The sequence below is a fragment of the Hyla sarda genome, chromosome 7 (genome assembly GCF_029499605.1).
Source record: "Hyla sarda isolate aHylSar1 chromosome 7, aHylSar1.hap1, whole genome shotgun sequence".
In the NCBI taxonomy this organism is placed as follows: domain Eukaryota; kingdom Metazoa; phylum Chordata; class Amphibia; order Anura; family Hylidae; genus Hyla; species Hyla sarda.
The window spans coordinates 59,838,120-59,859,376 of NC_079195.1; the positions used below are offsets into that span (position 1 = coordinate 59,838,120).

The 21,257-nt window shown below is 42.8% G+C and overlaps 2 protein-coding genes across 3 annotated transcripts in view; both read left to right on the forward strand.

The window, feature by feature from the left end:
- Positions 1-14,997, forward strand: part of LOC130281692 (glutathione S-transferase omega-1-like) — a 50,115-nt gene extending 35,118 nt beyond the window's left edge. The window contains exons 1-7 of one of the 2 annotated variants that reach the window (XM_056529185.1): positions 144-210; positions 481-540; positions 4,144-4,252; positions 5,658-5,880; positions 8,672-8,773; positions 12,712-12,818; positions 14,436-14,997. In XM_056529185.1, coding sequence (XP_056385160.1) covers positions 510-540; positions 4,144-4,252; positions 5,658-5,880; positions 8,672-8,773; positions 12,712-12,818; positions 14,436-14,592 — 729 coding nt within the window. In that variant the 5' untranslated portion in view covers positions 144-210; positions 481-509 and the 3' untranslated portion in view covers positions 14,593-14,997. Of the gene's footprint in view, positions 1-143; positions 211-480; positions 541-4,143; positions 4,253-5,657; positions 5,881-8,671; positions 8,774-12,711; positions 12,819-14,435 lie in introns of those variants that run through there. The other variant, XM_056529186.1, reaches the window with a different exon arrangement.
- Positions 14,998-15,040: 43 nt separating this feature from the next.
- Positions 15,041-21,257, forward strand: part of LOC130281693 (glutathione S-transferase omega-1-like) — a 39,000-nt gene continuing 32,783 nt past the window's right edge. Inside the window, exon 1 of the mRNA XM_056529188.1 lies at positions 15,041-15,084. The gene's annotated coding sequence lies outside the window, so the exon portion shown is untranslated. The remainder of the gene's footprint in view (positions 15,085-21,257) is intronic.

A 21,257-nucleotide genomic window follows, 5' to 3' on the forward strand; every position in this document is an offset into this window, starting at 1 on the left:
CTTCGGCTGTCCGGGCATGCTGGGAGTTGTAGTTTTGCACCTTGTTTGGGAAACATTGTCGTATATAATAGTGACTGCAGATAGGGCAGATCTCCGCTTAGAGGAGCTGTGTCTGTTTCTGGTTGATCACTAAATGAGAGGGGAGGAGATTAGAACAGACACATGGATATAGACTGCAGGGAGTGGGTGTTATACACAGGCTTCCTTCTAGTAAGTTAGGCCGCATAGACACTATACACAGAGCCGAGCAGACCACTACTGCACTAATATATATATATATATATATATATATATATATATATATATATATATATATATATATATACACTCTGCTTCTTATACAGGTATCCCCAGTGACAGACCATCTACTGCACTAACATATATATATATATATACTCTGCTTCTTATACAGGTATCCCCAATGACAGACCATCTACTGCACTAACATATATATATATATATACTCTGCTTCTTATACAGGTATCCCCAGTGACAGACCATCTGCTGCAATGACCGAATCACAGAAGAGTTTGACCCAGGGTAAGTGTCAGACTGTTGGGAATCTACGCTTTCATTTTCTAATGGGGTTTATAGGGTTAATAGTTTGTGTGCTGGGTATTAGTCTGCACGGCATATATCCCCTTTTGATATGTACAATATCTGTTATTCAGAAGAGCTATTGTGTATACGGTATATCGGGGGCAGGATATAATACCCAGCACACAAGCCCTTTAACCCTGTAAAACCCATTATAAAATGAATGGTAAGATTCTGAATCTAATCTATACTCCGCTTTGACTATATGGAAGGGGTTTAATAGTTGGGGGGGGGGGGGGGGGTGATTCTATTTTTACTGACACTGTGCAGACTCTTTCTTCTGACTTTGACGCCCACAAATTGCATAATGGATAGTCGACCTCTTGCACAGTTTGGCAGATGTAGCAGAGCTGGTTATGTTGTTTGGCACGAATCATTATAGTGTTTGCCCATATATAAAACAATGTTAATTATTACTAACTTTTGTATTTTTTTTTTTTTTATTGCATATAAATTCACCATTATAAGACATTACATAAAACGTAACAGGAAACAAAATATAAAAAATTATAATTAATACTATTAAAAAATTATAATTAAATTATTACTAACTTCTGACATACAGATAATATGGATCAATTCCTCCATCTGAATTGTCTTATTACATATTTTATTAAAGACGTCCAAATGCCCCATTTGCATCCCGTATTAGGCTGGGTTCACATCACGTTTTTCCCCATACGGGAGCGCATACGGCCTGGGGGGGGGGCGCTAAAAACTTGCGATCCCGTATCCCTGCCGTATGCGGCCTGTATGTAATTAATTTTTCACTGTATGCGGTTTTCTACTGGACCTAAAACCGTAGTCAACCACGGTTTTGGGTCCGGTAGAAAACCGCATAGAGGGGAAAAATGAGAAATGAATTGGATCCGGCAGGGATACGGGAGCACAAGTTTTTGGCTCCCCCAGCCTTAGCATTTGGTCACCAGTATGTGTCAGGAAATTAACAAAATGTGAGCCAATGTTTTGACGTTAATAGGCTGAATATAGCCGACCAGTGAAGCCATTTGAACATAAACTATTTTTGTGCTACCACAAGGTTTGAATCTGTGAATTCTACAATAAAAATCCTCACCTCCTATTAAGATGGGCAACAGTAAAACGTAAGAGTCAGCAGAAGACTTTAAATTGTTGTCTGGTAGGTCCCCACTGTCCTAAACGTTTTACTTGGGCAAACAGATATCATAGAGGAGAATTACCTGCTCAAGACCCCCACAATGAGCCCGAGCAGAGCGATGAAACCAAGTTTTGGTGTCCTCAGGTGTTCCATGTATTACAAGGTTGGCCATTTATCTTAATGAACGCCATCCAATAGTACCTTTGTGTAGCCAGCTAAATCTTCCAATTGACTTTCCTGGGGGGCTCACGAACCAGGCCTAAATGTCTCTAATAATAAAGAAGTTCACATATCTTAGTTTATCAACTGGCTCCAGAAAGTTAAACAGATATGTAAATTACTTCTATTAAAAAATCTCAATCCTTCTAGTAGTTATCAGCTGCTAAAGTTGAGTTTTCCCCCCCCTGACAACAGTGCTCTCTGCTGACACCTCTGCTTGTCTCAGGAACTGTCCAAAGCATTAGAGGTTTACTATGGGTATTTGCTCCTACTCTGGACAGTTCCTGAGAGGTTTCAGCAGAGAGCACTGTTGTCAGACAGAAAACAACAACTCAACTTCAGCAGCTGATGACTATTGGAAGGATTACTTTTTTTTAATAGAAGTAATTTACAAATCTGTTGAACTTTTTGGAGCCAAATTTTTTCTTAGAATACCCCTTTTAACCCCTTAAGGACCCGGGGTTTTTCCATTTTTGCATTTTCGTTTTTTCCTCCTTACCTTTAAAAGATCATAACCCTTTCAACTTTTCACCTAAAAATCCATATGATGGCTTATTTTTTGCGGCACCAATTCTACTTTGTAATGACATCAGTCATTTTACCCAAAAGTCTACAGCGAAACGGAAAAAAAATAATTGTGAGACAAAATTGAAAGAAAAAAACCCCATTTTGTAAATTTTGGGGGCTTCCGTTTCTACACAGTACATTTCAGTAAAAATGACACCTTCTCTTTATTTTGTAGGTCCATACGGTTAAAATGATACCCTACTTATATAGGTTGTATTTTGTCTTACTTGTGGAAAAAATCTAAACTACATGCAGGAAAATGTATACGTTTAAAATTGTCAACTTCTGACCCCCTATAACTTTTTATTTTTCCGCGTATGGGGCGGTATGAGGGCTCATTTTTTGCGCCGTGATCTGAAGTTTTTAGCGGTACCATTTTTGCATTGCTTTTTTTTTTTTTATGGCAAAAGGTGATTCAAACTTTTATTAGGGGAGAGGTTAATTGATCTTCCCTTTTTTTATTTATTTTTTTTATTTTTTTGCAGTGTTAAAGCTCCCATAGGGACCTATAACACTGCACACACTGATCTATTACATTGATCACTTGTTTCTCATAGGAAACCAGTGGTCGATGATTCTGCCGCTTGACTGCTCATTCCTGGATCTCAGGCACTGGGCAGTCATTCGGCGATCGGAAAGCGAGGAGGCAGGTAGGGATCCTCCAGCTGTCATGTAAGCTGTTCAGGATGTTGCAATTTCGCCGCGGCTATCCCGAACAGCTCCCTGAGCTAACCGGCATGGTTTCACTTTCATTTTAGACGCGGCGTTCAACTTTGACCACCGCATCTAAAGGGTTAATAGTGCGCGGCACTGCGATCAGTGCTGCGCGCTATTAGCCATGGGTCCCGGCCGTTGTTAGAGGCCGGGCCCGACCCGCTATGACGTTATACGTTAACGCTATGACGTTATGATGTTATAGATCGGAAGCGGACTCAGGACGTACAGGTACGCCCTAGGTCCTTAACAGGTTAAAGGAGTTATGCAGTATCAAAAAACATATCTCCATCTTTCCCATGGAGATGCATAGAGGGGGTGGTGGGGGGTCCTAGTGATCAGACCCATGTGCATATTTTGCCACAGATCTGCTGCTGTGTATTTTTCTGCCCATTGACTTCAGTGGGTAGCAAAATCTGCTAAATGTTCTCCATTTGTGATCAGTCCCTGGCTTTGTATTCAGTAATTGCTATTAAAAACCTGAATGTGTGAGCACGCTTTTAACTCCTTGTTCTCAGCCTTGTTTGGAGTAGTGAACATTCAGCCTACATGCTTTTTAGGGCACAACCGGTTTTTCCACTCATAAACCTGAAAAATGTATTTGCTGTATGTCTGTTATTATGTTAAACAATGCATTGCATAACCCTGTGTGAACAAGTTGTAATGTTGTCCTGCACTCGCTCTGGGCTGCTGCCCTAACACAGTGATCCCCAACCTGTGACTCTTCAGCTGGGAGTTGTAGTTTTGCAGAAGGTGTGGACCACAGTATGGGGGGTCACTGCCCTTACAGAAGCCTCATGTGTGATAGAGAGGGACTCTTTGGGCTGCAGTTGTCACTTTTTTGGCCTCCTTTAGACTTGCTGTCATTTATACTGTATACTGTGCTGTATTTGTCACCCGTATAACTAAATACATACATTCCATTTCAGGCAGCGCAGCCCCAGGACCAGTGCCAGAGGGTGTAGTTCGGCTTTACAGCATGAGATTCTGCCCTTTTGTCCAAAGAGCACTGCTTGTCTTGCTTGCCAAGGGTATCAAGTAGGCACATAATTGTATATTATCCCCTATGTTATGTATATAAGAATATTGTATCTTTAAGAAAGGTTGTCATGTGATTGTTACCCGGGAGGTATCAGTGACCAGGTGACTTAAGGGTGACCAATGAGACCCCACCAGAGTCTCCTCCCTAAAAGCCCTGGAAGGAGTCTCTTCTCTTAGTTCCTGAGTCTTTGCAGTCGAGCCTAAGAGTCTGGAGTCATAGGAGCCTCAAGTCAAGTCTACAGCTACAAGTCTACCAGTTAGCTCCAAGTCACAGCTTAGTCTGTCTCCAGTCAAGTCAGTCACTGTCATCTATTGTCAAGTCAACGGGGCCTGCACTAAATTGTCTGAAACCACTGTAAGTCCCAGCAAGCCCTTAATGTCTCTGAAGTCACTGGTCACCTACATGGGCCTGGCTACACTGTATAGACTGTACCATCTGTCACTGAGTAAAGTTACCGTTGTCCGTAACTTGGCGTCGGAGTAATTATTGCTTCCGTGCCTAGCCCATACCTTTGGGTGGTATTGAGGATAAACCACGCCCTGGCTTCACAAATACAAGGGGTTAATGCCATCTGCCCCTAGGGTAATTCCATCTGCCCTGCATCACACCCCATACAACATATACAGTAGTTAATTCATAACCCACGATCAAAGGTAAATATGACCCAAAAATAGTAGGAAAGGGGGCAAAGTGGGACAAGGGAGCTCACCAGAGCCCGACATACATTTTGCTATATTGCAGCTTCTTCTGTTTCACTCTATGGCGGCTTCTCCAAAAGAAGCTGCTGTATAGTGAAACATATATTGAGCTCTGGTGGCCTCAACTGACCCCCCATGGCTACTTTAGACTTTAGATTTCATTTCTCATGATTCACTAATTGTTTTTTTTTTTTTTTTTTTTTTTTTAAATGAATTCAGGCTGCACTTTTGGAGTATATCACAGGGATCAGTCGGCATCCAGCCAAGAACAGGATACTGACATATACTGTGACATACAGCTGCGTGCATCAATTATTTTAATGACCCAAATGTAGTTACCTAGTGACAATGTTGGGGCAGCTTTGTGCTGGTTTGCGCTAATTTAATGGGACTCAATTTGAAGTTGAATTAACAGATACCAGCGGAAAGCAGCCTGAATGTCACTAGGTCATTGTCAAATTGGGGTCATTGAAATTTTCGTTATATGAATTGCCTAACTACAGTTTTGGTGAAGTTATTTTCCATCATCTCAAGATGCAGGAGAATGATCATAGTGAAACCAAGGATCACCTAAAACCATTGCAGGGTGGGAGGGGGTCTGCGGTTCTCCATATGGTCTTCTACTGTAACTTCACGGTGACCGTCTTACATGTTTTAAAAAGTGAATTTCCCTTTTATTAACCAATTATTTATCTCTGTTCAGACATGAAATTGTCAACATTAACCTAAAGAGCAAGCCGGATTGGTTTTTTGAGAAAAGTCCTCATGGATTGGTACCATCTATTGAGACTTCTGATGGTAAAATCATTTATGACTCTCCAATAGTTTGTGATTACCTGGATGAAACCTATCCCGGGAAAAAGCTGACTCCAGCAGATCCCTATGAAAAAGCACAAGAGAGAATGATTCTGGAACAATTCTCTAGGGTAGGGGGATTATTGGCTTTATTACAAAGACGTATTCATGAGATGTGCACAGGTGGACTTCTGACACTCATGGTCACAGGCTACTGGGTCATCTACCATTATGTTAGCATTCCTGTCGCCTTATGTTAGGACTTGGCTTTTGTAGTCTAGGGTTAAAAACTGGAAAGTTGTGAAAGCTACCAAATTGTCAACATAATTTGGATGTTGTCGTTGTCGTCTTCTGTAGACTGTGTAGCATAAGAGAACGTTTTGATAGGATTCCAGAAAAAATTGTTGAAGGGGGGGGGGGGGGGTTGGTTTACATATGATCACTCGTAACATTTGCAATTTTTTAAATGTTTCTACACCCCTTCACTGGCGAATTTACAATAATTTACTCTAGAAATTGGCAGAAATCTTCTCCAACTAATAGCTGATATATTGGCCCTCATTTACTAAGAAAATCGGGTTGTAAGTCTATCTTGCTTTCTTACCCGACTGCTTTTTTCCCCTGGTATTTATTATGTTGCATCCTGTTTGTCGCACGTGGGTTTTGTTGGTTTTGGTTTCCAACTCCTCTGAGCTGTCGGGAAAAAATCCACAACAATACAACAAATTCGGGTTGGAAACCTTAATAAATACGTGGGAAAGCTCAGAAATGTCGGGTAACGCCCCTTTTTCGGGTTTGGGAGAATCCACATCGGGTCCGTCGGGGAAAAAAAGGTCGCATGGTGTCGCAGACTGGCGCACGATGTCTGCGACATGGCGCAGACAAAGATGCGACAAAAAAACCCGACAAAAGAGGTCGGGTTTAGAATAGTAAATGAGGGCCATTGTGTATTTCCATTTGTGTTACATGGACAACCACAGACAGGAGAAATGTATTAGGAGGCATTCATCTCCAGGACAGTTTTCATTAAGACTGATGTTTGAAACTCTGATCTTAAATGGGGGCTGTCATTAGCAAAAACTAAAACTCTATACAATATATGTATATGTACCGTATATACTCGAATATAAGCCGAGGACTCTAATTTCACCCCAAAAACCCTGGAAAAGTTATAGACTCTACTATAAGCCTAGGATGGGAAATACATCATCCCCCCCCCCCTGTCATCATCCAGACCCTCATCATCACCCCGTCATCATCACTGCCTGTCAATCCTTTTCAGTGGTCTTCAACCTGCGGACCTCCAGATGTTGCAGAACTACAACTCCCAGCATGCCCAGACAGCCATCGGCCCTCTACTCCACTCCGGGACGGCCCTGGACTAGTGACGTTGCCTTGACGATGACTCACTGGGACGTCCGTCCCTGCGCATGAACGTCCCTGTGCGTCCTCATCAAGGCAACGTCACTAGTCCGGGGCCAGCCCGGAGAGGAGAAGAGGCCCTCCCGGTGAAAATGTACAGCCCGGAATGACTAACCCTCCCCACCGGACGGTCCCTGCAGCATAGATGGCCCAGACCAGCTCACCCTTCCTTCCCACCGAGGGGAGGTGAGTAGAAAACTAAAGGGGGTCTGGATGATGACGAAGGCCGCAGTGGTCTTCAACCTGCGGACCTCCAGATGTTTCAAAACTACAACTCCCAGCATGCCCGGACAGCCGATGGCTGTCCGGGCATGCTGGGAGTTGTAGTTTTACAACATCTGGCGGTCCGCAGGTTAAAGACCACTGAAAAGGGATTGACAGACGGAGAGTTCACTCGAGTAAAAGCCGAGGGGGGCGTTTTCAGAACGAAAAATCGTGCTGAAAAACTGGGCTTATACTCGAGTATATACGGTATGTGTGTGTTTGTGAATCCAAGCAATACAAGTGCCAAAGTGCATACAATGGTATAAGTTAAGCACATATATAGAATGCCGAGATATATTGCACAATCACTTGACTGCAAGTTCACCTCTCAACTTAAACTATATGGATGGATAAAAAAAAATGCAAAGCCTGGCAAAATATGCCTCCCTCCCCATGGGTAAATAACCCCCCCCAGCACCACACTAATTACCTGTGGGTCACGCAGAACGTCACCCCAACGTGCATTTCGTGTTACGCTTGATCACAGGGTCACGGTCACCACCCTCTGATCAAGCATAATGCGAAACGTGACCCTGTGATCAAGCAAAATGTGACCCACAGGTAATGAGTTTCGTGCTGGGGAGGAGGGGGGGGGGGGGCATATTTTGCCAGGCTTTGCATTGTTTTTTTTCATCCATCCATATAGTTTATGCAATATATCTCGGCGTTATATATATCACGTCACGATCTCCCGTCACCGTGGTGGGAAGCCGCAACAGGTGGGTGCTGCACCCGCGATCTGACATCTTATTCCCTATCGAAAGGATAGGGAATAAGATGTCTAGGGGCGGAGTACCCCTTTAACTTATACCATTGTATGCACTTTGGCACCTTTTTATTGATGGGATTATTATATGGCAATGTACATATAGCTGCTCTGACCCCTTTTGTTTCCATTTTTGCACCTTACCCTCATGTACGGTTTACATTTGTGTCCTGTGAGGAAAATAGTTTTTCTCCAGCCAGCAGATTCCACTATTTACCTGTGGGTATTTTCTTTTGCTGTGTTCTTTGTGCCTTTTTTTATGTGATTTTTGTCTTGTGATTTTTGTCTTGTGATTGTGTCTATGTGATTTCAATAAAGATTACATAAATTTTAATATCAAGTTCAGTCACTTTGTTCATTTGTAGGATATATATATATTTTATATGGGTAGCACATACCGCATTGGCAGAGTTTTTGTATGACTTATATTCTATGTATCTATAGTATAATATCTGTTTATTTTACTTTAGGTCACATCTGCATTGACCAGTATTCTGTTTGCCAAAAAGAAAAATGAAGATATAACCGAGTTAAAGACAAAGGCTTTTGAGAAATTGAAAACATTAGAAGAGGTAACTTCATCTTATCATTTTAGAGATGAGCGAAGTTACAGTAATTCGATTCATCACGAACTTCTCGGCTCGGCAGTAGCTGACTTTATCCTGCATAAATTAGTTCAGCTTTCAGGTGCTCCGGTGGGCTGGAGACTCTTTCCTAGGACTGTATCCACCTTTTCCAGCCACCGTAACACCTGAAAGCTGAACTAATTTATGCAGGATAAAGTCAGTAGCTGCCGAGCCGAGAAGTTCGTGACGAATCGAATCACTGTAACTTCGCTCATCTCTAATAACCAGCTTAGAGCAAAATCCTGAAATTCATTATGGGGTATTCTGGTTGCAGCAAATAAAGTTTATTCATTGTATACATTATTACAAGATTCAATTAAAGGAAACAATGAGGCTGAATTCACACTTTTTAGATGCATTTTATGACCCAAATAACATCTGCAAATGTCTGGTGTTTATATATATTTATTTATTTTTTTTTTTTTTAACTTTGTGGCCAATTTTCTGCCCAATTTTTGGCCAATTTTGTACCTGTTTTGGGGCTTTAGCAAAAGCGTGATTTTAAATAAAAAATCTACGGCGTAATTAGTTGCAGTACATTGTGTGTAAACACAGCCTAAAAGGGGGTTAAAAAAAGAGGATTCATCTCTGAAACTTCATTCTGTAAGTTTGGTAACACGTCCTCATTGGTTGTTGCCACTGGTGTTGTACTTGTTTCCTAACTTGAGCCTGGGGCGTCAACACAATCTCCTATTCCGAAAGCCTCCTTCCCATAGTCACTTCCCACAAAACGGGCAAATCTCCCCAATTTTTCCTTATTTTCGCTCAGAACTCTCTCCTTGGAAAGTGTAGCATGCATGCCAGATATGCAGTTTTGTGAGCCAAACAGCAGTGTAACGTTGCACTTTACAATAAGCTGCAACTTACAAGGTTGGACCACTCATAGTAAATTCTGGCCAAGTGAGACACCGAAGGTTGCACAGAATATGTGCCATGTTGCACGAAATCACTGCAGATAGTAAATCTCCTTCTTTGTACCTATATGCTCACAGGCCCAAAAATAAGGGATCATACAGTAGGAAGAGGCATCTCAAAATCGCATTATCACTTGATAAAGGGCATATAAACTAATCTGGGTCCCCTTTTTGCTTTATTGTGTTCAGCGAGCCATAAAGTTTTTAATTTTTCCATTGACTTACTGGGTAGGGTCATAGACAGAGATGTGGTAAGTATTGACAGACTGTCTCCAAGCTCGTTATGGCTACATGTGGCGACCACTGGGTATTAGTAGACATACCTTGATCATTTCATGATGCCAGAGCATTGTTTACCCGATCCACGGCCCGAAGGTGGGAAGCAGTCTTCTGGGGCCAGACACCATGAGCCCATAAACACGTCGACGTCAGGTTACGGTTAATTTCCTTAACTGAGCTTGTGAAGTTGGTATAACACAAACAGCTGGCCTTAGTGTGAGAGTGCAGCCTACCCCTTGTGAGCATTGTTGCCGTTCTGAGACTTGTGATGCTTTTCACCAGACGGGATTGTAGAATTTGTGGTTCTGGTAGCTAGGGTCCTTCCAAGGCACTATAGACTATTCTGCAGGGGCATGAATCTTTCCTGCGAGTGACACTTGTAGGATGACCAGTAGTAAACTTGAAGCTGAAGTAGGCCTCTGCTTGGGACACACGACACACATCACACCTGAGCTAAGCTGTTGCTCAGGAGTCTTGCTGGAACTAAGCTGACTTGCTCCTCCCCTGTACCTCACTATACAGGGGAGATTCTTGGGGTCTTATTGGCTCACACGGTGACATGGGGTTCATGGAGTCTCATGGGAAACACCCTTAAAGGCACAGTAACATGTGAAAAACGCATACATGGAACCATAACAAAATTAATTTAAGAAAAATATAATATTTTTATATGACACTATTCACATAATTGATATCACAAAAGGACGCTAGTGGGCCCAACACCTAACCCTGTCAAGCTGCCGAAAACAGTCCACATCCAAGGGACAGCCACTTGTGCTGGGACACCTCATACATGGCGTGCATCCAGCTTTTCCTGGCACCCTTGCTGTCTAGTTCCAGGCTGTGCTAGGCAGCCAGTGTTGTCTGCTGTGTGACTGCTGACTGGCTTCTCTAGAACTATACTTGGAGGTTGTTGGTAAAGCATCTCTGGCACCTTGCCACCATTTTACTACAAACTGAAGCAGACTGTGGGCTGCTGTGGTATGAATTGGGGTGTTCAGTAGAAGTTATGGCACTACTATGGTAGCTGAAAACCTGGATGCAGCGCGGAACCGGCAGTGGCCGGTTTTTAAATTTCCCCGCCGGCAACCGCATTGCTAAATTATTTTGTGAATGCACCCTTATAAGTATTGTGGTGGCCCAGTACAGGAGTTGAACCCCTGTCAGGCAGCCTCCTTACAGTGACCCCTGCCCCCCCCCCCCCCCTGTACCCTATGTATATTCCTAAGTGCCTGTGTTGTATTGCACATAAAATATTTTATGCCAGTGACCTAAGGGTGACCTATGGGACCCCTCCTAGTCTCCCCCCATATAAGCCCTGGGTGGAGCTTGCTCTCTTTCTCTTGTGCTCATAGTCTTTGAGTTGCAGTGAGGTCAAGTCCTAGGTGTGTGTCTGGAGTCCAGAGGAGGCCTAAAGTCAGTCAAGCAGCCACTGATTCTCAAGTCCATTGCCCCACTGGTCAAGTCAAAGCCTGGTAAGCTACAGAAGGGGTGAAGTCAGTCATAGTCATCATAGTCAAGTCAGTCAAAGTCATCCTGTCTTAAGTCAGCGTGGCCTGTATCCAAATTGTCCAAATCCACTTTAAGTCCCAGCAAGCCCTAAGGTCTCTGAAGTCACTGGTCACCTCCGTGGGTCTAGCCAAGCTGTATAGACTGTTACATCTGTCTGACTCAGTAAAGGTCCGTTGTTCCGTAACTTGGCGTCAGTCATTATTTGCCCCCATGTCTAGCCCAGGATCCAGTGGTATTCCTTCGCATGGTGTAGAGGATAAACCATGCCCTGGTGTCACTAACACAAGGGGTTAATGCCATCTGCCCCTAGGGTAATTCAATCTGCCCTTATCACACCCTCGCCACAGTATATTGGATAGCTAACTATTGCATATAACCTACACATGCTATGGACGGAGATGTTCTCGGACTGTCACAGTGTCTGACCAAGCTGGCCCTGTCCATAGTTTGGATTAAGAGAAAGTGTCTCTTTATATCTACTTTCACACTTGCCTATTGACACAACACATCTTTATCTTCATTGAAAGGTGTGGAAGTTTTTGTAAACCTCTGGGTCGCTTAAACTTAAAAAAAAAAAATGGTTTCTATCATGTAGTCTCTGTTAACACTATCATTAGAAGATCTGTTTCTAACCTCCATTGGCAGTTCCATCATATTTGACACAACAAATAGTCCTATCCTCCAAAAAAAAGACAAACGAGTACTAACCAACACAAAGTGTAGTGCCCAGATTAATTGTTGGCTCCAATACCAAAACACTACAAAAAAAATTAAAATCTTTTATTTTATTGAGAACACATATTAAAATTCTTCACAAATTTAATGGTACCAAACAGTAAACGCCTCCTAACGAAACTCCGTCGAGCAAAACCCTCCTTAGGATCTGCACCTCCCTGGGTAAGGCTGATATCCATTACACATGCATGGACTTCTGTATTTACTTACCATTCTGTATGAACCTGCTTATGATCTTGCTGGCTTTTTTTTGGATTTATGGTTGCTTTCTGAACAGCATTGTATGTACAGATTTTCCTTTTCTATTACCTCTTGGCCTTACTTTGGTATGTGCTCCTGAGGGGACCATTTGTTGGTGCCATTTCATTTGCATTTCCTAATTTCATAGTTTTTAATTTTATAGGCATAACATTTCAATTTTATCTTTCTAACTTTTGTTTACAGGCACTGACCAAGAGGAACACCGCTTACTTTGGTGGAGAATCCGTATCTATGATTGACTACATGATGTGGCCCTGGTTTGAGCGGTTCTGTATCTATGATGCCACCGAGTAAGAGGGGAAAATCATATTGATTTGCTTTATTTATTTTTATATATAATAAATAAATATTATATGTAATCTATCTAATCTCTATCCACACATCAGAAGAGAGGATGAGAGAATATACTAGCAGGTAGTGAGGTTTGTGACGCCAGAAGTAGGATTGTGATACACTGAATGGTGGATGATGAGAGTTGTAGTTGTCAGGGGGCTGGAGTGTACCAACCCTGTGGTTAGATGATAGTCCCCACTAATGGCTGTCCAAAACCCTGCATCTACCTTTTTCACTTGCGTTTAACTTTTTTTTTTTTTTATTATTATTAATTTTAACGTTTTTGTAAAAAAAAAAAAAAAATGTTTTTGCTGTACATGAATTGTCTGTATGCACATACCTGCTGTTCCTGGCTTTTTGAACCTTCTGGGTTTCCTTAGCAATGTGACCTTTCTTTAGATGTGGCGTATCACTTTTGGTCTTGCTTGATGCATGGGAACCATCTGTAACACCAAGAGAATGCTGTTACAGATGAAAATATTCATTAAATTGGCCGCAATGTAGATTTTAAACCCACGGTTTGCATGATATCTTCACAACCCAAGACAAGGGCATTGAGGGCAAAATATGCCTTGGGGCTGGGGCTTGGTTCTCAAACAATTAGGCTTCTTCTGGGTCGTAATATTGACTAAAATGTATTGTGTGATCCCTGGCTCTATGCACTTTATTGCTATGATTTTTTTCTTTGTGGATATACATAGACTACTATTGCCCTATGATTGTATTTATGTAGAGCACACTCTATGCCATCAGTCTTTTCAGTGCTACTTATTCTATGAATTTTTATAGTATTTGATATTTGTCAGTATTGTATTTTGTGTATGGACTATATTTACCTCATTACAGGATTAGTAGGTAAAGTCGTACAGTATAAAACTATGTTCACGTAGCCTAAATAAAATCCCTTTGTAGCTTTCTCCTGCAGTTATACTTCCTTCCATCTGTCCATGACTTAGATATACTGTGCATTTATATTTGTATCCATGACGATATGACTGAACATTGGACTACACAGAGTTTGTTTGTAGTCTATTGCCTTGGAAACACATAGGGCCGACATTTATCATTGTCTTTTAGACTGTTTTTTTTTTGTGTCTACAAAAGGCACAAAAAGGCGCAAGCAGGGTTTATTTGCGCCTTTTTTTGCACCTTTTTGTTTACACATTTCTGCTGATTTTGAGTTGCAATCCACTGATTTTTGGCAATACACATGATATGGAAGGGATTTATGAACTGCGCCTTTTTGTAAAAAGGTGCCAAAATGGCGCAAAGCCACTGAAAAGTGTCTTGAACTACACCATCCCAGACCTGGCGTAGCTTTTTGGTGTATGTGAAGAGAGAAATTTCAGAAAATTATCAAATTTATCAAATGCTCTGTGAACACTTAATAAATTTGGTGCTCCTGCACATTACCAGCACACAAAAAAAGGTGTAAAACAATGCTTCACTTACACCTACAATGATAAATGCTTCACTTACACCTACAATGATAAATGTGGGCCATAGGTCTTTATAGGAGCTGTAGACACAAAATGATAGAGCATGAATAAATCCATCCTTTTTATTCCCCCTAGGTCTTTGGAAAAGTTCCCACGTATGAATGCCTGGCACAAGCTTATGCTGCAGGACCCAGCTGTTAAACAGACCTTCATCCAACCAGATGTATATCTGGGCTTTTTCAAACTATATAGTCAGGACCGTTTAGAAGCGGCTGACTATGGCCTGGAGTAAAGACATCAATGACTGTGATTTTCAATGTTTTGTCACTTCAAAGCTCTTAAGACTGAATAAAGGGATTTTCTGTAATATGTAAAAATTTTCCTTCATTCCTGCATTACTAATAATAAAAAGTCCAGCTCACATACAGTGATTACTAGGATGCACGGATAAATAATAAACATATATAAAAACACAAAGACAGTGATGTGGATCTACATAATGTCTGAGTTTGTTTAGTTAAGGTGAATATCTAGAAAGCTTTCTGCAATAGCCACCGGCTTATACTCTAAGGTAACACTGTTTTTCGGGTTCATTTGAAAACCATTTGCTTCTCACATGTGCCAGATGCGTACACTGCTCCTTTGTCTATCTTGTAAGTTATTCTGAATGTTCAATAAAGCTAGACAATTCATCTTACCACCTTGTTGCTGGACAACCCTTTTGTTTCGTGTTTGGGATTGTTGCCAGCAGGTCCGATGTACAGGTGGATGAAGTGAGATAGAGGTGAGCTGTTGCTCTGCATGGCTTGTAATAGGTGATGGTCACCATTAAAGGTGTACTCCGTCCCTAAGACATCTTATCCCCTATCCAAAGGGGGACTGCCGCAATCTTGCATTCGGCACCCACCTCTTTGAGCCGTCACGCCCCCTCCCATAGACTTGCATAGCGGGGACGGGGGTTGACGTCACACAGGGGGCGGAGTCGTTACATCACATTACTTCGGCCCCGTGGTCGGCACCCGGCAGTTTGTGAGATGGCAGCGCGGCGTGTAGCTCAAAGAAGCGGGTGCCGAATGCAAGATTGCGGGGGTCCCTAGCTGTCAGACATCTTATCCCCTATCCTTTGGAAAAGGGGTACTCCGGCCCTAAGACGTCTTATCCCCTTAAGTTTATCACCGAGTGTCCATGAGATACTTATTTATCTTTATATATTTTTTTTTTTCCTTTTTACTGTGTTTGATCCCCTGCAGACTTTGTAAGTTTGCCTACTGACAAACTGATCAGTCTATAATTTTAATGGTCGTTTCATTTGAACAGTGAGAGACAAAACAAGGAAAATCCAGAATAAGAAAATAAATATTTGATTCCCTATCAATCAGCAAGATTTCTGACACGCAGGTATCTTTTATACAGGTAATAAGCTGAGTTTGGAGCACTCTCTTAAGACTGTTCACACACTTTGGCCTATGATCGGTACTGGAGCTAATTATTGTATATGTTTTGCCACAATCGCAAATTATGCTAATCCCGGTAAAAATGGCAAATTTTTACTGTGATTGCAGTCCTTCGAAGCAGAACGCATGAGGTAATTAGCTCAGGTACCGCTAATAAGCTGCAGAGTGAGAAAACAGAGCCCCTTAACAACCAAGGACACAAATGTACGTCCTGGTGCGGAGGTACTTTGCGTACTTTTATGTCCTGTACATGACCGAGCAAGGGAGCGGTGACCACGTCATGCACTGGAGCTGATAGTAGCCGAGACCCGCCGGTAATGGCGGACATCAGCGATCGCGCTGATGTCCACCATTAACCCCTCAGATGCCGTGATCAATACAGATCAAGGCATCTGCGGCAATGTGTGTGTTTAAATGGATGACCGGATCACCCGCTCATCGGCCTCCGGCTCACCTGCCTACGGCCATCTCCAGGGGTCTTCTGCTCAGGGCAGAAGATCGCCGATAACACTGATCAGTGCTATGCATAGCACTGAACAGTATTAGCAATCAAATCATTGCTATAAATAGTCCCCTATAGGGATATAAAAACATTTTTTTTTCTTTTTTTTAAGTGAAAAATTCCCTTCCCCAATAAAAATGTAAATTTGTCCCTTTTTCCCATTTTACCCCCCAAAGACCGTAAAGAAAAATAATTAATAATCTGGTATCGTCACTTGCATAAATATCCGAACTATCAAAATATGTTCATGATCCCATAAAGTGAACAGCGTAAATGTGAAAAATAGTCCAAAATTGCAACTTTTTTGTCAATTCTATAAAAAAAAAAAAAAGTGATTTAAAAGTTTAATGTATGCAAATGTGGTATTGAAAAGTACAGATCATGACGCAAAAAATTAGCCCTATACAGCCATGTAAATGGAAAAGTTAAAAATTTATAGGTGGTCAAAATAGGGAGATTTTAAATATAAAACTTTTTGTACAAAATCAGTATTTTTTTTTTTTCGGGTACGTTCACACGGGCGTTGTTTTTTTTTTTTTTTTTTTTGCGGGTTTTCAATTGCGTATTTGAAAGGGGGGCGGGCTCTTCTCGGCTGTCTGCAGCAGATTTTCCACGGAGGAAAATCTGCCGCAGTCCCTACTGACTTCAATGGGGCTTGCGGCGGATTTTCTGTAGCGTAAATTCTGCCACGGAAAATCTTCTGCGGACAGCCGAAAAGAGCTTTCAAATGCGAAGTGGAAAATTCGCAAAAAAATCCGCCCGTGTGAACGTACCCTTAAAAGCAGTACAATAATACAAAAGTATGTAAAGATGGTATCATTTTAATTGTATTGACCCACAGAATAAAGAAAACATGTCATTTTTACCGTAAAGTGTACAGTGTGAAAACAAAAACTTCCCCAAAATGTGCTAAATTGTGGTTTTCATTAAAATTTCCTCACAAAAAATGTTTTTATGGTAAAGTGAGGTGTCATTGCAAAGTACAATTGGTCACAAACAAAAAAAACAAGCCCTTATATGGATCTGTGGATGGAAATATAAAAGATATGGATTTTAGAAGGCGAGGAGGAAAACGCAAAAATAAAATTGGCCTGGTCCTTAAGGTCAAAATGGGCTTGGTCCATAAGAAGTTAAGTGACCAATCTCAGCTTGGTACCTGTAAAAAAAGACCAGACCTTAAAGGGGTACTCCACCACTAGAAATCTTATCCCGGGGGTCCCGCCGCTGTGGACCCCAGCGATCTTGGCTGCGGCACCCTAGACATCCGGTGCACGGAGTGAACTTTGCTTTGTGCCGATTGACTGCCGTCATGCCCCCTCCCATAGACTTGCATTGAGGGGCTGTGGCCGTGACGTCACAAGTCTCCAGCGCTGCACCCAACGCTGTAAGTGAATGTTGGGTGCAGCAGGGAGAACGCGGTGGTCCCCAGTGGCGGGACCATCGCAATCAGACATCTTAATCTCTATCCTTTGGATAGGGGATAAGATGTCTAGTGGCAGAGTACCCCTTTAAGTGGAAATCTTGGTTGAGTTCCCACACTTTCCTCCCCCCCCCCCCCCAGGACTTGACCCTTGACCTTAACACAGAAGCAGTCAATCCATCAGATTCCGAAGCTGCACCCCCAGCCATCTAAAACTTATCCCCTAGCCTTTGGATAAGGGGAAACGTTTTGCATGATAGTTCTCCTTTAAGCCAGTGTTTCCCAACCAGGATGCTTCCAACTCTTGCAAAACCTCAGCTCCCAGTATGCCTTTGGCTGTGCAGACATGCTGGGAGTTTAAGTTTTGCAGCAGCTGGAGGCAGCCTGGTTGGCAAACACTGCCATAAGCCCTTGTATCAGGTCTCTGCTTTCTGTGAAGAGAGATGAGCACATGCCTTACAAAACTTACGAAGCACCCAGCTTGCCAAAGACTCTGAGAGGCATTTCCTAAATGGATTGTAAAAGCAGAGCTGGTGGCAGCAGGTCCTCAAGCGATTGTTGGAAAAAGGCTCTGAGAGATGTTATGGCTGTTAATATTTGAATAGGTGAGAGTACATCTGGCATTTGGGGATTTAGGGGGAGATTTCACAAAACCTGTGCTGCGGAAAAGTTGCCCATAACAACCAGTCAGATTGCTTCTTTCATTTTTGGAAAGGTCTCTGGGGGGAAAAAAAAAGCAATCTAATTGGTTGCTATGGGGTACTGAGCAACTTTTTCTCAGCACAGATCTTGATGAGTCTCCCCCAATGACCCTTGCAAAAAAGGTCCCTATACATGAAGGGCTATCTCTTTTTGCAATTTCATTTTGCATGAATATTTGCAGCATGACATGATTTTACTTGAAGGTTTGTGTTCCTTAGTCCGGTATGACCCTAACATTACACCACCAAATAAGCAAGAGGTTATCCCCCACATTGAGATGCTGGTCATTTTGAAGATAATAGAGAGGAGTGAGATGGATTCGACCCGAACTTTTGGATTTTTCCAGTTTGCCGAACACTCGAGCTTCTACTGTTTCGGCTTGCGCAAGCCGGTAAATAGTGCAACAAAAACAGAATTGTGGTAGCGGGGTGTGGTGAGGGCAGATGTTATTACCCTAGGGGCAGATGGCATTAACCCCTTGCATTTGTGACAACAGGACTTGGTTTAGCCTAAAACCACCCGAAGATATACCGCTGGATCCTGGGCTAGGCACGGGGGCAATAAAGACTCTGATGCCAAATTACGAAAAATGGTAGCTTTACTGAGGGTAGACAGTTGGTAAAGTCTATACAGTTCAGCCAGGGCCTAAGGAGGTGACCAGTGACACAGAGACCTTAAGGTATTTCTGGGACTTGTAGTAGGACTGGACAATTGAATGCAGACCACGCTGACTGGTCAGTTGACAGGGACTGACTTGACTTGACTCATAAAGCTGTGACTTTAGCTTACTTGAAATGATGGTGGCTGCAGGACTTGACTTTGAGGCCTCCAACACTCTGGACACGCACACTAGGTATGACTGCACTGGACCTCAGCAGGAAGAAAGAGCTCTAAGCTGCAAGAGAGTAAAAAGACTGAAGCTAGCTCCACCCAGGGTTTATATGGGGGAGACTAGCAGGGAGCCCATAGGCCACTCTTGGAATTACCTGGTCACTGGTACCTCCTGGGTAACAATCATATGACATAACTTTTAAAGATACAACACATTTTATAATACAATACACTGAAGAACATATGTACAGGGGGGAAACAGGTGCAAGGGGCCCTGTGGACACCGAAGAAGGCTGCCTAACAGGGCAGCAAGGGTACGGGGCAACATTTCCCCTACTGGGCCACCAGAAACTCCCCCTCTTAAATACAGTCATCTTCGACGCCCAGTCCTAGAGGACTGAAGTGGCCACTGGGGCCTAGTGACAGTTCCTGGGGCATTATGCCAAATGTCCTTCACAGGTCTGGTTATAGAACAAGGTAGAAAAGAGTCCATGGAGCACTGTAAATGTCCATACATGCTCTTTGGTTTGGTAAACATGTGGGATTAACGAGCTTTGTAACTGCTCTAGGAACACATTTTAGACCATAATACACACAAGTTTGCAGATTGGGCTGCAGGAGGCTATCTACCCAATGCTTTGGCTGCTGGGGCCCCTTCTGCCTTCTCCCCAGAACTCAACAAGTAGTTTGATACTATATGACCATTTTACCTTTGCATAATGTACTCTGACTCTACACATGTCTTACTTTTAGTTTCAGGGGAACCCTCTGGTCAGTAGAGTACCCTGTTCACGAGGACAGAAAAATGTTAGATATATATACATTGGGCATTTGTGGATGGGGACTACAAGTAATGTTACAGTCCTAACTTAAGTGTTTACATATGAACTGACTATGTGTGGTACATAACCTTATACACCACAGTATATTGTGAGCCAATCTTTGTACCCTGTGAGAATTTGTCCTTGTGTTGACCTTTGGGACCTGCGCAACACCACTTCTGGAGAGTCTGGAATGCCTTCGTCTTTGGGAGCTCTTGGAACCTCTGGAACGGCAGCTGGCTCTTCCTCACCGAACTCGGGAGCTGGTATTAGTCCAGTGGGGGAGAGACTGGTGACAGGGTTGGTATTCTAGAGACGGGGGTATAAGTTGAAGCCAACGGTGATAAGACTGGGACTGGTGCGGAGATTAGTGTCGTTTGGACCGGCCCAGGGGTTGTGAGACACAGAAGATCGCAGGCTGACTCTAAGAAAACATGGGGAAATCCATAGATTGATGGATCCCATCACCTGGAACGTACTCTCTCGCAGGTCTGACGGCTGGAAGAGATGGTGCTGGGAGCACTGGCAATTCTTCATTTAGACACAATTTGATCCGGTTTCGGTGAACAACTTGCAACTCATACCCATGCTTTTGTACTTCGTACACATCAGAATCTGGATAGGGTATGGCAGTCACTGTGTATGGTTTTGTCTCCCAGACAGAGTCTAACTTATGGGTTCTTGGAAATGTCCGCAGCAATGCTTTGTCACCCAATTGAAGTTCTTTGGGTGTCTTTGCTGAGCCTTGCCCATCTTCTTGCTGACAATTTCTTTGGATTCTTGGATTTTTCTCTGGTGGTCAGGTGCTCAGGCTTACAGAGAGTAGTTGAACGGGGCTTGGAGCCCAAATGTTCAGTCTTTAGGCAGCTGTCCATGTCACCCCATCATCAAGTAGAAAGGGGTGTACCTCGTAGAACAGTGGACTGCGTTATTATAGATATCCAATAGTTCGGGCAGCAGTCGGGGCCACTCTTCTTGTCTTGACACGGAGGTTGCTCGCAATATGTGAATACAGACTTGATTGATGCGCTCACAGAACCCGTTCCCCTGGGGGTGATAAGCAGTAGTCTGGAGTTTCTTGCAGGCATGGAATTGACACAGCTCTTGGAAGAGTTTGGCCTCGAAGGCTGTTCCACGGTCCGTTAGGACATACTCCGGACACCCAAGGGTTTGGACCAAATTGGAGTAGAACATCTGGGCCGCTGTTTTGGCTGTGAGATCTTTGGT